Raw genomic sequence first — 15,945 nt, forward strand, 5'->3', positions numbered from 1 at the left:
TTATACTCTGTTGGACCATGTATCATCCTTTTTTCGGTGTTAGGCTCATTCTGGGCCTGTCTGTGTGTACAGAGCCTGTTCTGCTCATACGCTCATTCTGGGCCTGTCTGTGTGTACAGAGCCTGTTTTGGTCATGCACTCATTCTGGGCCTGTGTATACACAGCCTGTTCTGTTCATGCACTCATTCTGGGTCTGTCTGTGTGTACAGAGCCTGTTCTGCTCATGCGCTCATTCTGGGCCTGTCTGTGTGTACAGAGCCTGTTCTGCTCATGCTCTCATCCTGGGCCTGTGTGTACAGAGCCTGTTCTGCTCATATGCTCATTTTGGGCCTGTCTGTGTATACACAGCCTGTTTTGGTCATGCACTCATTCTGGGTCTGTCTGTGTATACAGACCCTGTTCTGCTCATGCGCTCATTCTGGGCCTGTCTGTGTATACAGAGCCTGTTCTGCTCATGCGCTCATTCTGGGCCTGTCTGTGTGTACACAGCCTGTTCTGCTCATGCTCTCATTCTGGGCCTGTCTGTATACACAGCCTGTTTTGCTCATGCTCTCATTCTGGGCCTGTCTGTATACACAGCCTGTTTTGCTCATGCACTCATTCTGGGCCTGTCTGTGTATACAGAGCCTGTTTTGCTCATGCGCTCATTCTGGGGCTGTCCATTTATGCTCAGCATTGTGATTTGCAAGAAATAAAATATATACAGAAATGTTTGGTATTGGTGCGTTTGTGTGCTGACCCACCAAGCTATGACATAAACATGCCACTTATGCCAGTACAAAGTAGACAGAAGTACCTTTGCTCCATTCTCTCTCTATGGGACAGAGATAGGCGAATGCTGTACACTTATTTTCACCAGTACCATACAGAATTAAAGGGGCGGTGGTCCACATGCTGAACCTCCGCCCCATTAGACTTTATGGTCACAGAAAACATCATCTCTTGTTTTTCTGGATTTGCCCAAACTTGCATTACGGGATAGCAGATGCCCTTCAGCGAGGAGATGATTGCCAGTCAGCTACATTTTGGGAACTTGGCGAGACTCCTTATACTGAGTTGCACCACTACGTCAACATGTAATTTTAGTTTAACACAGTTTATCCCAATCTCATGATATTTCTATTTGTCCTCTTACTTTATGGTATGAATACACATTCTATGACTTGATATGAAAACTAGCAGCATTTTATTTCCATGAGAAGATATATTTTCACCAGATTTACACACATAAGCATTTTATACAAAGGAACAAAATCCGTGACAGATTCCATGTGGGTGACATTGGCGGCAGAGAATAAAGGCTTTTACTAAACGCGCACCTTTATACATTGAAGTCTTGAAGGCCCACAGTCATACAGCAATATACCGACAGTGGGGGAAATAAGTACCGGTATTTGATCCCTGGCTGATTTTGTAAGTTTGCCCACTGCCAAATACATGAACAGTCTATAATTTTAAGGGTAGGTTATTTTTAACATTGAGAGATAGAATATCAAAAATAAAATCCAGAAAATCACATTGTATAAATTATATACATTTATTTGCATTTTGTAGTGATAAATAAGTATTTGATCCCCTACCAACCATTAAGAGTTCTGGCTCCTACAGACAAGTTAGATGCTCCTAATCTACTCGTTACCTGCATTAAAGACAGCTGTCTTACATAGTCATCTTTATAAAAGACTCCTGTCCACAGACTCAATTAATCAGTCAGACTCTAACCTCTACAACATGGGCAAGACCAAAGAGCTCTCGAAGGATGTCAGGGACAAGATCATGTCTTTGTCAGTGGGCAAACTTACAAAATCAGCAAGGGATTAAATACTTATTTCCCCCACTGTATACCAGCTATACATGATTAATGACATGAAAGCATTAAAGTGCTTTATCCCACAGTAACTACTAATTACATGTTATACACATTATTTCTCTCCAAATCATATTCATACATATCATCTAAAATGCACAGTAAATATGGAAAATCCCATTTATAGTAAAGTTGTTAGTTGTCCCCTTTGTATATAGAATTATTAAGGATTCATGAACAAACAGAGGCCGCATGGTGCATCCAGAATATAATTAGGGTTCATTTCTCCAGAGTTTGTTTGACAACAACTTGAGTATTTGAAGCTACAGTATGTATTTTCTGTGTGCAATACAGTACGCTGCCTCTCCATGGGACACAGACTTGTTTAGAAAAGTTTCCTAATCAGGAATCACAAATGACACACCTGATCTTCAGAATGAAAGGAAATGTGTATGAACATGAAGGGTTGTAAATTGTGCATTATCTGCTTAGTAGATTTTGTGAAAACAGGGAATATATACGTAACTGGGGCATTTCCATCTTGTAATCTACACTATGCCTCATCATTATGACCTCTGCGCCCCCCGCCGATCCAGTGAATGAAGTGAAGGGGGTTCCTTGGACATTTCCCCTGTGCAGTAGATAGGGCTATGGTGTAGCTACCTGCACTGACAGTTCTTAGCTTCACTCTTGGATCTGTGGAACTCCCACAAATCAGAAGGTTACAAGGGTTGTCCGCGATTACGACAGACACTTCTTAAATACTATCTTCTATAAAATAAAATAAAGAAACCTTATGCTCATCTCCTGTTCCAGTGATGCGGAGGTTCGTATGACATTGTTAACCATACGAGCCATTGTTAAGCCCTTCAACCAGTTAAGGGCCACTAATGAGCTGGTGTGCCCTCAGTTCCTTCAAATTCACATCAGACATCCAAAAGGGAATAAGGGAATAGAAGAAGTGCACTAGATTAATGGCTGCAGCGCCCACATGGCATAACCATGTCACATGAGTCTGGGGAGACCGAGTGCCGGTACAGTAGAGGAGTACAGGGCATTTATGGTTTACATTTGGGAATATAACAGTTAAGAAAGGGTTGTCCTATTAGCGGACAATCCCTTTCAGGTATATCACTGCAATATGCTGTAACTGTCCTTAGTGGGAAAACCCATTTAGCCTGGAGATACATTACAGCAATTCTCAAACAAGTCAAGTAACATGTCGCGTGTATTTTAGTGCTGCAAGTGTGCTGTAAAAAAAAAAAAAAACAAGAAAAAAAAAAACCCACCCAAAAACTGACAGATGGCAGAAGAGAATGATGCAAGTTGCAGACGCATTTGTCTTCCACTGTGAATCGTGCACAACTTGCAACCACAGACAGAAAACAGAACACGTCTGGATAATTTACGACTGTGTTACAAGTCACAATGCAACACCGTAGGCAATCAGTAAGTGCGACATCGCACTGCGACACATCTCCGGGTAGCCCTTGCCTTTATGTTCTTAACTAAGGATTATCCTTTGGACCATTCCAGTTCAATGCGCTATAAAAGTAGAATACTTTAGGGTTCCCGGCTAAAGGTCTGGCTGCTGTAGAACACAGAAAGCAGAAACTCTGCAACACATCCAGGATCACACACCACCATACATATATGCTACAGATAATACACCAGAAGGAGTATCTGAAAAGAACCTTCACCCCGGCTCCGGCTAAGCTCGCCTTATAAGTATGTCCGGAGCTAACCCAGACTTCGGGATCCTTAAACTTTGGCTAGACATCTTTGGTGCCCAACTGGATTATTTTAGAACATTGGCAATTGTGAAGCCATCTTTAACGATTAATTAAAAATACTCTGATTACCAAAATCAGTCCTTTAGTCTTCAGCCCCACCATGACACATCATCGCTGTACGTCAACCCTATTTTTTCCCCATGACAGAAGTTTCAAGCGACTTTGACAATCACATAAAATATGGTCGAAGGGATGAACAACGAGTGTTATATGCTGCATTCAGGTGCCATTTTAGGCATCCGGCATCCTTAGAGGGCCAATATGATAGCCATCACACAACTGTCCCTCTGATCCCAGCGGATCCCACCGGCAGCTATTCTGAATAGCTGTCTCAATGTAAGACATCAGATGTGCCCGCTATGTAAATTATACATAGTAGGGAGCTGCGGATAATGCCATTCTCCGATAAAAAAAAAAAAAAAGAACTGTGTCTTTCAAGTAATATTCACTTTAAGTGCCAGTCTTCCTTGGATCACAGCATACTAATGCAGTGATATATTCGGTTCCCGTATAGCTCTATTGTATATGTTTCTTGAGCTATACAGTTACACCCTCAGGTCTATAATGGCAGTAGTGTCAGAGTAATTGCAGTTCCTTAGTGATGGGAGTAGCTTTTCCACTAGTTACATACGATATATACTATATTTAAAATACATATAAACATCATAAAATAAATTTTCAATTGTTGTAACATAATAAAAGACCTCACTGGATAATGGAAGATTAGTAATTGTGCTTGGTATCCTCCTCAAAACTTTAGGACCACACAGACCTAGTCTGCAATTGGCAGATACAGAAGAGAATGGGGTACAAAGCCCAGCCCTCTACATACACCTGAAATGATAACAGCGAGATGAACACACAGGACTCCGATTCTCTAGGTAGCATCAAAAAGCATCTTTTATGTTCTTGAGCTGCCGAACAGCAAGGTCTACAGGAAGGTTAAACTTTAGGGTGCTGAGACGGCTGAGAACATTCAGGGCACTCTCAAAGCCGCTACTGGCCATGTAACTCCAAGGTTGGTAATGAGATTGTATCAACACGCCCGACTTACAGATGAGGTTGAGCCACGATACAAGACGCTGCTCGTTTAGTGCCACGCAGATCAGCGCCTTGAACTCAGAGTCCGCACCGCGCTTAAATGGGTCATGTTCTGTTAACACGGAGTGGATGGCAGAGAGGAGACTCTGCTTCGGGGTCACCTTATGGCTTCCTGAGACAGGGAGGGAAAAGGATTGTGAGAGCTTGCGAGCAGGAGAGTCTACAAATGCCTTTCCATTCTTCTCCTGGTAGTACTTGACAAATAGCTCCCAGGGGTGCATGGACGGCGGTGAGGCGGTGAAGACCGGGATCAGGCAGGCAATGGGTGCCAAAACCAAACTCATTCCTTGAGATGTAGTATATAGACCATGTGACATGAGGTCCCTTATAGCACTGGCCAGCTCTTTCCTGACAGCCACCGTCAACTCGTCTTTTCCTCCAATCTCCTGCATAGCAGCAAAGCTAATGACGTGATCGTGAGGTTGTTGGCGCAGTGCCAGCTGCTTCACCTTCTCCACGGACGTTTCCAACTTCTTGATTAGTGGGGTGAAGTCTCTGTTGCTTTCATCTTGATTCCAGAGGTTTTGGGGGATATGACCTGCACTGCAGCCAAACTGACTGGCTGCAAAGATCTGCAACATGGCCAGGGCCCGCCGTAACAGATGGAGTCCAGTCTCTCGAATTTGCTTGGCCTGCTCTGGATTCACTGATAAAACACAAGACATTTCTAAGAGTCAGCACAATATTTCTGTCAACATTTCAAGTTTCACAGGCAAGAAGTAAAAACATACAACCTCCCTACTGTGCAAAAGGAAAAACCTGTGGCATAAATAGACTTATTGAATCCGCAGCGCCAGACAGATTATGCTGCAGGTTCTCGCTGCGACATTTGGAGGACATCTTGTAGAAACTCAGCCACAATGCTGTGACTATTAATATTCTGATTTGTGGGGACATACCCTACATGGGAAACACATTCAAGTGCTTTGCAAGAAAACTGGGGTAAAACACTTTAAAAAGTCGCTAAATGTTTGTGCCAAAAGTTGTGTGACTTTTGGTGGTGTCACACCAGTATAAAGCAGATCTGCAGAAATGGGCAGAACTGGGGACGCTGCGCTAATCTTCTGTTGATCATCATAGGCGCATTACATACAATTTAGTGCATTTCTGCATCTAATGCAATTTTATGGGGAAAAAAATGGAAATAAAACTCTGCATACCCGCAAGAGAAATTGACATGCTGCGGATTTCAAACACGCACCGCAGGTCAGTCTATGCCTCTTGGACTAGTCATCCTAGTTACATCTCATGGTGAAACATACATGGCTGTAGTAAGGGAACCAGTGTTTGTTATACCAGCAGGTCTGCCAGTGCAGCATGCTCACCATTGGGCCGTGCATTTGGGCCAGAACTTGAGGTGTATCCTGTCGCTCCTCCGAATAGATTCTCAGATGGGCTGCCACACTCATCTATTAAAAAAAGAAAAAGGATTTAATTTACCGTAATATATTCAAGAGCTGTTACGGTAGTTATCATTGATGACTAGGAAACCATTACAAATACCCAAGTATATCATATTCCCATTTTTTTTTCTATACACAAAATTTTCTATCCCAGGGAACCCATTCTGCTAGATAGTTTCTAGGGAAGCTGACGGGGAGGAGGGGGATGCTGCTGCAGCATAATTCCCAACCTACCAACCTACCCGTGCCCTCCGCTCTGCTAATGACCTCAGGTTAGCATCCTCAATAATCAGAACCTCCCACTCCCGTCTCCAAGACTTTACACGTGCGGCGCCGATTCTTTGGAATGCACTACCTAGGTTAATACGATTAATCCCCAATCCCCACAGTTTTAAGCGTGCACTAAAAACTCATTTGTTCAGATTGGCCTACCGCCTCAACGCATTAACCTAATTATCCCTGTGTGGCCTATTAATAAAAAAACAACAACATAATCACGTTCCTTCATCATGTTCTCATACACTTTATGCAGTTAATAGCCCTCTGTGTCTGTACTGCTACACACTTAGGCAGTTAACTGGTTCATGCAGCTTTACATGAACACCCGAGCCTTACACTATGGCTGGTCCAAATAACTAAAGCAATTGTTACCATCCACCTCTTGTGTCTCCCCTTTTCCTCATAGATTGTAAGCTTGCGAGCAGGGGCCCTCATTCCTCCTGGTATCTGTTTTGAACTGTGATTTCTGTTATGCTGTAATGTCTGTTGTCTGTATAAGTCCCCTCTATAAGTTGTAAAGCGCTGCGGAATATGTTGGCGCTATATAAATAAAATTATTATTATTATTATTATTATTATTCCCTCTGTGTGTGTGTGAAACAACATGTTAGAAAGAAAGGTAACACACAGCAGAACTGTGGCGTCACACCAGAAGTAGGTCGTCCACTCGGTTCACATGGAGAAAGTAAAGGCCCCATGTACATTAGACGTTGTTAGTTTGGCTGACAGCCATCTCTCCGACTCACAGGAACCACTCTCTTGGTCTCTATGAGAGATCTGCGGACAGAGATTTATCTCCAGGGAGAACAAAAGGGCCGGCTGTTGGAATTTCAGCAGGTTTGTTCGTTTTCTTTCCATTTGTCATGGGAGAGTCGTGAGGCCCCCCATATACATCAGACTACAGTTGGTGGACCCCGACAATATCGACAGGCTCGGGTGATGTCAGTCTAGTGTGTATGGGGGCGTAATTGTGCAGGCCAAGTATTCAGTGCTCAGTGGAGGGCAGAACTCGGTCCTTATTACCCGTTGATAACACCATGATCAGATAATTATTTGCCAGTTTTCTGTTCATATCTTTACTTGGCCTCAGATATATCAATCGTGAGTCACACAAAGATATCAAACCATCTCAGAAATAAATAGGGACAGCCTTGTGCCGTATATAACAAAGTTCCACCCAGCCACACATCAAATCCATGGAGCTCTCTGACCTTACACGGCCATGACCCGCCTCGGCTCTCGACACCCCTATACACAAGAGTCTAGAGGGGAGGGAGACAAAGATGGCAGAGCACATCTGTCACATTGCACTGTTGGCATGCCACATAGGAGTGGGCACCGTATCTCTGCCTGCTGAGAAATATGGTGCAAACTACTATACGTTCAGATTATTTAATTTTAAAATACAACAAAAACATATATATTTCTGACGAGGCAGGCGAATCCCCCTTATATGCGAGTTACTACTATTAAAAACATTGACGCCGCCACTGCAGCCGCAGACCGGAGGAAGCAACAGAGACATCACCGGAACCGCAGGGGTCAGTCTTTCTTATTTTTATGTGCAGGAAACCATAGGAATTAAAAATAAATAAAACACACAACCCTTCGCAATCCTAACCAGTCACACTGAGAATTGCAGCATTTATCCTGATTTTGGCCACAGCCCCACCAGTTCTGACCTTGAATGAACTGTATGAACATCTCGAGGTCTCGGATCTGGGTCTTCAGTTGGTCCACTAGCTGTTCTTTTACCCGCGCTGGATTGACAATCTGAGCAATGGCAGCGTCCACTCTCTGGCGCAGTTCTTCAGGGGACAAGCAGCCGATATCTTCATTTATATTGACATCCAGTTTCTTTATTAACTCATCGATGATCACCTGCAAGAGGAGGACGATTTATAGCTTACAAACGTAGGGCTGTGCCAAATAAACTCTTTATACTGTGCTATTGATGACCTATCTGTAGGATTAATTTAAGATCGGCGGGAAATCAGTACGCCCCACCAGTCAGCTACAATCATCTCCTGCAAGAGCCAGATGTAAACAGCAAACAAAGCAGAACATCGCAGCTCCGTACACGGTTTGGGGGCTGCTGCTGGACACTGCAGATCAGCTAGTATTCTTTTTAAAAGGATTTGATTTGCAGCAGTCACTAACCAGTGCAGTGTAGTGTACCGCTTCATAACGTGTTTACATCTGTCTGCCACTGGTGATGATAACAAGTGTGGGCGCCAGACACCCACCGATCTTCCATCGATGATTGATGGCATCCAATAAAAAAGCTGCACATAAACAGCTGCAGATCCAATGGATTAGCTGTGGACCCTCCCACATAAATGACCAATTTCACATATGGTGACTGCAAGCTTAAAAGGAGTTATACCAAATTTGATATTATCCTCTATCTATGGGAGAGCCCCATGTGAGTGGAGCGGTGGTCGATCATGTGCACTGATGCTTCATTCATTCTTAAGGGGACTGCCGGAGATAGCAGAGGATAGCGTTCGGCTAGTCTTCAGCATTTCCATTAAGAATGAATGGAACGGAGGTGTGTACGATTGGCCACCGCTCCATTGACAGGGGGCTCTTCTGGTATTAGTGGTAGCCCCAGAGATTGGGAAGTTATCCTTTATCATATGGATAGGAATTTACTTCCAAATTTGATACAACCCCTTTAATACAAGTATAAAATGTAAAATAGGCAGGGAGTCAAAATGCAGTATACAATAAATCTGTACATATTGAATAGTCAAGAAAAAAAAACACCTACAATTTATCACAGACTACAACCTTTCAAATCTGGAAATCAAAAGAATATCAAGTGCATACAAGGTATGCATCCAGGCAAGAGAGTGGGGGAGACTACACCAAGCGTATTGTCATGCAAGGACGGCGTCCTTATTACCCCTGGGCTATGGGGTATTCCCATCTCACTGCTGCAGTGCACATTTTGATGGAGCGAAGACCACCAAGAACTGCAGCTGACAATAAATGTGGAGGCGCCCATGCATGGTCAACGTGCCATTTAAACGTAGTGCTTCAGGTCCCTGGTCGCATGATCCTCAGTGATCTGTGAGTTATCAACTTGCCATGATCGGGACAACTGATTAACGTGCAATATGCATACTGTACTGGTGGGAACAATAGAGTCCTTGCATCCACTGTCCAAGCTAGAATGTCTATCAAGAGGCTAGTCCTAATGAAGAATCGGGGGGGATGTGCGACATCTCTTGGCTAAATAGCTGGTAGATGTGGACACAATACTCACTGGCCAGCACCGCATAATGCAGATAAATGAGAATCATCATTACATCACTATACATTAATTATGGGCTTTTGGGGGGTAAATGTGGGGTGTATGGCGACCTCTCTACAAGACGTTGATATTCTCTTTACCATTTTATATACAAGTATTGCACTAATTTATAGATCATGTCAGATCTGCAGAGCCACTTACCCGCTGTCTCTCCATGACCATAGATTGGGGTAGGGAGTCATAATTTCCCTCTTGGTATGCAAATGTCTCCAGATCATCGAGCTGTGTCTTGAGCTGCACGATCAGTTCTCGCTGCTTCTCCCTCTGCGCCTCAATACGTTCCCTCTTCTCCCAATCACTCTGCAGGATAAACATGAAGGAGAAGGATCTTTATATCAAATGGCTGCAACATGGCAATTCAGTAGACTCTAAGACAAATTTATGCCGATCTTGCCCATCCACCCGAATGAAAGCAACATATATAACCCATGGATACGGGAGTGTATGGAATCGCAAGCCCCATTCCATCGGCCAATGACGGTGGTTTACAGCCGCTGTATAAGAGCGGAAGTAATGCCTCTTCCCTACCGGCATCTCTTCTTTCGATTAGCCTGCCTGGCGTCACGTGTATTATGCTGCAACGATGACTTTGCACCAGGCTGGCTACTCGGAGGAAGCCACCACAAGACCACTGTCGTAGCCGATGCCGAGGGACAAGTGATAACATTCACACCGACTCTAATCATCTCTACTGTGAATATCTACAATGTGCAGGAATATTTGGGGTTAATGTTTCTCCTTGTGGAGACCATCAGCTGGTATAGTGAGTCTTATAGACTAGTTAATGACAGTGCCACCAATGGGAAATAGCTACCCTATAAGTCAATGTTTGATCACCCATGTCTACCCCATCCGAAAGAGACTCTGATCTGCAACTATTTTGTGGTTCTTGTCGCTCAGCAGGATCCTGGTTGGCAATGTGAGAGGCCGTTGATGTGGGTCTTAGGGGAGAGGTATTGTTTCTGCTTGTATAGGGAGACCTATAAGCATGGCAAGACTACCTGGGGAAAAAGACGTACAAATTAGGTTCTCAACCATCTCTGCGCTGATGAGGGGCAAAAATGCTGAAAGAGACTTCTACAGATGTGTGCCTCTGACTTATGTCCTTTGTCATCCTTAAAAAAAAGACACCATAAACTCCGATAATTGCTGTTTTGCATGGAGTATAAAATCCTCCCTCCTGGATCCTATAAGATCTAGTAGAGTATGTCTATATAGGAAAAGGTGGATCACAACGAGAGATGAGGAAACCATACTGTAAAGTTAGCGGAGAGAGGAAGAGATGGTTTTGGTGGGCGGAAGATCGACACAATCTCAAAATTGAAAACCTACAGTAAGTTTCAAGATCCCAAATTTTCCACTACACGTTTTGATGTGGATCTACAGCACAACTACAACATAACAGGCATGTGGGACATGGGGATTTTCTGTTGATGTTACCCTTACAAAGACTAAGATCTGCTGTGAAAAGCAGCTGTATAGATTGTCGTGCTGTAAATTTTGAATCCACAGCATGAGCCATAATACACGCCTCATGTCAGTGTTCTCCAACTCCGGTCCTCAAGAGCCACCAACGGGTCATGTCTTCAGGATTCCCTTAGTAGGGCCCAGATGGTGGAATTATTGCCTATGCTGTACTAAGGAAATCCTGAAAACATGACCTGTTGTGGCTCTTGAGGACCGGAGTTGGGGAGCATTGCCGTATGTGAACATGCCCCAAGTCTTTGTGCGGAGATGCCATTGAAAATAACAATCTAACGATGGATCAGAAAGGAGACGGCGTTATGCATTGATACATGATTGACACAACAGACTGATACATGACACTCACCAGATCCTGTGCGGGGAAAGCATGAAAAAGAAAAGAAAGAGGACAGTTTCCATTAATGGTCAGAAGTAGAAGCAGAACAGGTTTGACATGATGGTAGCAGAGCCGGGCGTGGTATTTGCTTAATGTCATTAGGCATTGCTGGGAGCCAGTCATTCTGATATCTCAGCACATGGCTGCCCTTGCATTTACCCTGCCCATGCTCGAAAACCCAAACACTTCCTTAGGGAATATTTCGATCCTACTTTCTACAAGGATTTCTTCCTACGTTGTATAATAAAAAGTCATTGTGCAATTTACTGCTTATTGAAATTTGCAGCCGGTCTTGAGATATTATCAATTTTATTTTGTTTACAACTCATTGTCTTGGATACCGACCACTACTGCTATTCAGCAGAACATGCACAGTGCTTACAAGCTCCTTTTTATTGAGCTTGAAAGCACTGTTTAAGGTAGCCAGGACTACTGACTGCCTAATTTCAGCCAGATTTAGTGCAGTTCTGACAAGCAATACAACAGCGGTGATCGGTCTAGGCCACAAGTTGTAAAGGAAAATAAAAAATTGTTAAAATCTCAGGAACGGAAGTTTTAATATACAGCAAATTGCAAAAGGGATTGTTTTTACAAGCTCTATCCATCTATGAAGATGGGAATAACCCTGTCCGTCCACAGAAGGGACTGGGATCAGTATCGGGGTCTTCAGTTTGTCAGACTGGGGACTTTATAGAGCATTGTCTATGGCAGTGCCAAAGATGGTCCAGCACGGCGCTCAGCTATAGTCTCCACTGACAGACGATGAATGAGTGCGGGGCACACACGGATCGGCCTCACCACTAAACTGCCTGCGCAGGAGGTAGAGCGACCATTACAGGATAGGTGCTATTTATGGACGCCCTTTCATTTGGCAGCACCCACAATGGCGACTGGCTGTAGTGTTCCACTATTGTACTGTTACACGGAAGTATGAGATTACATACACACAAATTCCACTTCTAGGTGCAGCTTTCGTTATTGATGAGAGATGCAGGGTCGGAGCATTCACCGGCACTAGTGATGAGAGAACGTCCTGCCCAGAGGTCTATCCACCGATGTCCCAAACACTACACATTAAGGGGGTTGTCAGATGCCCAGTTACTGCATGCGGACATTATAAAGGGGGATCCTCCACCCAGCACCCCACCTCTGAACTACAGCACCAAAAGGAACTCTAGCAGACTCGGTCTGATCAATTACTCTCCTCCTGTTTTTATGAGATTTCCTAATTATTGGGGAACAGAGGGAATTGGTATTCTGGATTTCCACATGGCCAATAACACAGGAGTCTGGCACCAGCCCCTCTAGCTGAAATAAACACGCAGCTTGCATGGTTATCTTCGAGGCGAGGAAACGGCTGTCGGCCAAATGGTCCATTTTACGTGATCCTCCAGATACAACATTTATAATGTATAAGCGCTAACCATGCGGACGTATGGCAAATTGGGAATCAGATATTATAATGCAGGGATTAGGAGCAAAAGATTCCTTTAAACTATTGAGCGCTTGCAGATAACAGAGTTTTAGGCCACATTGAACTTTTAGTCAGTGTTTTACCTCAGTATTTGTAAGCCAAAACCAGGAGCGGAAAAGTATAAAAGAAACACGTCACCAGGTTTGTTGGGTTTTTTTTGCTCACTCCCGCTTTTGGCTTACAAGTACTGAGGTAAAATACTGACCAAATACTGAGGTAAAATACTGACCAAATACTGTACGTGTGAACGTGGCCTTACCTAGTGATATCTTCAAGTAACATGGAAGTACATTACGTGCACACAGATTACCCCAAACTGCAGAGAGGAATAATCCAATTGCACAAAGCGTTGTATAGACCAGGCCTGATATGTGGATAAGGATGAGATCTCCAATAATCCCAGCTTGAGACATACAGCCAAAAAGATCCACATCTTGAATTCTATGCTAAAAGCTCTACAACTCAAATAATGCTCCACATCTTCTGTAATCCCAGCCTAATTCACGCACATGACGAGAGCCCCATATCCCATATAATCCCAGGTTGATACATGTACAGGGTGAATGGGCTTCATCGCCTATAATCCAAGACTAAAAGCTCCACATCTCCTATAATCCCCGGCTGATGCATGCACAGGATGACAGCTCCAGATCTCATACTTCACTGATGTCCATTGATGGTCACCTAGATGTAATGGACTGGAGAAGTCCAGAACTCATCAGAAAGCTGAAATAAATGATTTTCAGAAAAATGTCTGGTGATTGCTATTCAGGCAATTCTCTGACGTGTCCTTCACAGTCAGTCTCCGTTCACACATCCGCTCGGACAGTCCGTTTTATTTTCCGTGGTATCACACATACAAATGAGATCAGAGCCTCCAGGGGATCATTACAAGCTCTGTCTGGTGTTTGTCTTTAGAACAAAGTAAAAAGGTCTCCAATCAAAACCATTTACTTCTATTCCAAAACAGTAGACCCCATAACTGAGCCCCTCGGCTTCTGTTTGTAGAACTGATGCAATGGAAACTAGAAGTGACAAACTACAGAGGCGAGTCTTCCTTACACTGACCTAGGCAGGCGGCCATCACCAGTGACCGCTCCGTACTGCTGCCATACAGGATAAGGCTGCCGTCACACTAGCAGTATTTGGTCAGTATTTTACATCAGTATTTGTAAGCCAAAACCAGGAGAGGAACAAATAGAGGAAAAGTATAATAGAAATATACGCACCACTTCTGTATTTATCACCCACTCCTGGTTTTGGCTTACAAATACTGATGTAAAATACTGACCAAATACTGACAGTGTGACGGCAGCCTCATAGTTATAACTAGTGATGAGCGAATATACTCGTTACTCAAGATTTCCCGAGCACGCTCAGGTGACCTCCGAGTATTTAGTGCTCAGAGATTTAGTTTTCATCACCGCAGCTGAATGATTTACATCTGTTAGCCAGCATAAGTACATGTGAGGGTTGCCTGGTTGCTAGGGAATCCCCACATGTAATTAATCTGGCTAACAGATGTAAATCATTCAGCAGCAGCGATGAAACTAAATCTCTGAGCACTAAATACTCGGAGGTCACCTGAGCGTGCTCGGGAAATCTTGAGTAACGAGTATATTCGCTCATCACTAGTTATAACTCATTATTGGGGTGATCGCATGAAGTTGGCAGGGTGGTCCGCACATCCGGGGCCATCAGCTCTCAGCCCCCTAGACGCTGCCTCTGGGGGTCCGTGTAAGGCACCAGGGCTCTCGGGGGCCCATCCAGGCGGTTCTGCCCTAACAGGACCTGAGTGGCGGACACAGACAGAACAACACATGGGCCCTCCCGGACCCTGGCACCGATCACACCGGCCCGGGCAGCCATACAGGAGGCGGCCAGCAGCACTCACCGACTCGTCCAGGCCCGGAGCCCCGCGCACCCCCTGCACATACGGGCAGCCCTTGAAGGCGAAGTCCTCCAGCTCCGCCAGCAGCCGCTCCTTCTCGCCGCCCTCCGCCCGCACGATCTGCTTCAGCCGGAACTGCACCTGGGCGAAGTGCGAGGTGAGGGCGAGCAGGGACGAGTTCAGCAGCTCCTGCTCCTCCTCCAGCCGCCGCAGCTTCTCCCCCATCTCCTGGGACACGGAGCCGGAGCGCAGGCGGCCTGTCCCCGGGGTCTCCGCAGCCCCTGCCTTCACAGCCGGCCGGTCAGCCTCCTCCGCCACCGCCCCCACCGGAGCCCAGCGCTCCCCCGCCAACAGCTCCCCATCGGACACTGACAGCTCGTCGGCGGACATGGCGATGTGTCAGTCCCAGCTGGAGCTAGGCCGCCATAGTAGAATGCTGACGTCAGCCTCGCCCGCTGACAGATGTCTGTTGCCATGGAGAAGTGACGCGGAAGAACCTTCCTGTTCCTGACAATTAAAGGGACCGCGCTGGTTTTGTGGTGACGTCAATGCCTGGCTGTGTAGGGGCCATGGAGCCCCCTTAGCCCATCACAGGGGAGTCTGAATGCCAACAAGCCGTTTTCCTAAGGCAATGGCAGCATTTGTCCTGGTGAACACACAGCTACAGCTCTGGTGGGTGGAACAGCACGGCCTGTCATGCCATGGAGCAGCAGAAGTATATACCTGCATGACTGTCATACCCATATACCGTATACCTCTTATGTAGGGTCACCGTCATCGAGGGGGAATTCCTAAAATACCAAGTTAGTCCCTAGGATAGGATAAGGATGACCACCGGGCAGAGGTGTATCTAGCCTTTTGGCGCCCCCCGAACCTCCCCCATTTGAACCTTAACTCTGTTGAAACTGTATGACCAAGCCAAGGTACATTCCTGAATCCCCATAATGTTAAAATAGATACCAATAAAAGTAAAATTAATTGAGACATCAGTAGGTAAAAAGTGTTTTTAAATATCCA

The 15,945-nt window shown here is 45.0% G+C and overlaps 1 protein-coding gene across 1 annotated transcript; it reads right to left on the reverse strand.

Moving 5' to 3' along the window:
* Positions 1-1,163: 1,163 nt before the first annotated feature.
* RUNDC1 (RUN domain containing 1) lies at positions 1,164-15,400 on the reverse strand. Its single transcript, XM_077252046.1, has 5 exons — positions 14,932-15,400; positions 9,844-10,002; positions 8,066-8,264; positions 6,027-6,110; positions 1,164-5,347 (listed from the first exon to the last, which is right to left on the reverse strand). Exons 1-5 carry the CDS (start codon positions 15,316-15,318, stop codon positions 4,488-4,490), a joined length of 1,689 nt encoding a protein of 562 aa, XP_077108161.1. The 5' UTR covers positions 15,319-15,400; the 3' UTR covers positions 1,164-4,487.
* Between the last annotated feature and the right edge of the window lie 545 nt (positions 15,401-15,945).

This window comes from Ranitomeya variabilis, chromosome 4 (assembly GCF_051348905.1).
Source record: "Ranitomeya variabilis isolate aRanVar5 chromosome 4, aRanVar5.hap1, whole genome shotgun sequence".
Classification (NCBI taxonomy): Eukaryota; Metazoa; Chordata; class Amphibia; order Anura; family Dendrobatidae; genus Ranitomeya; species Ranitomeya variabilis.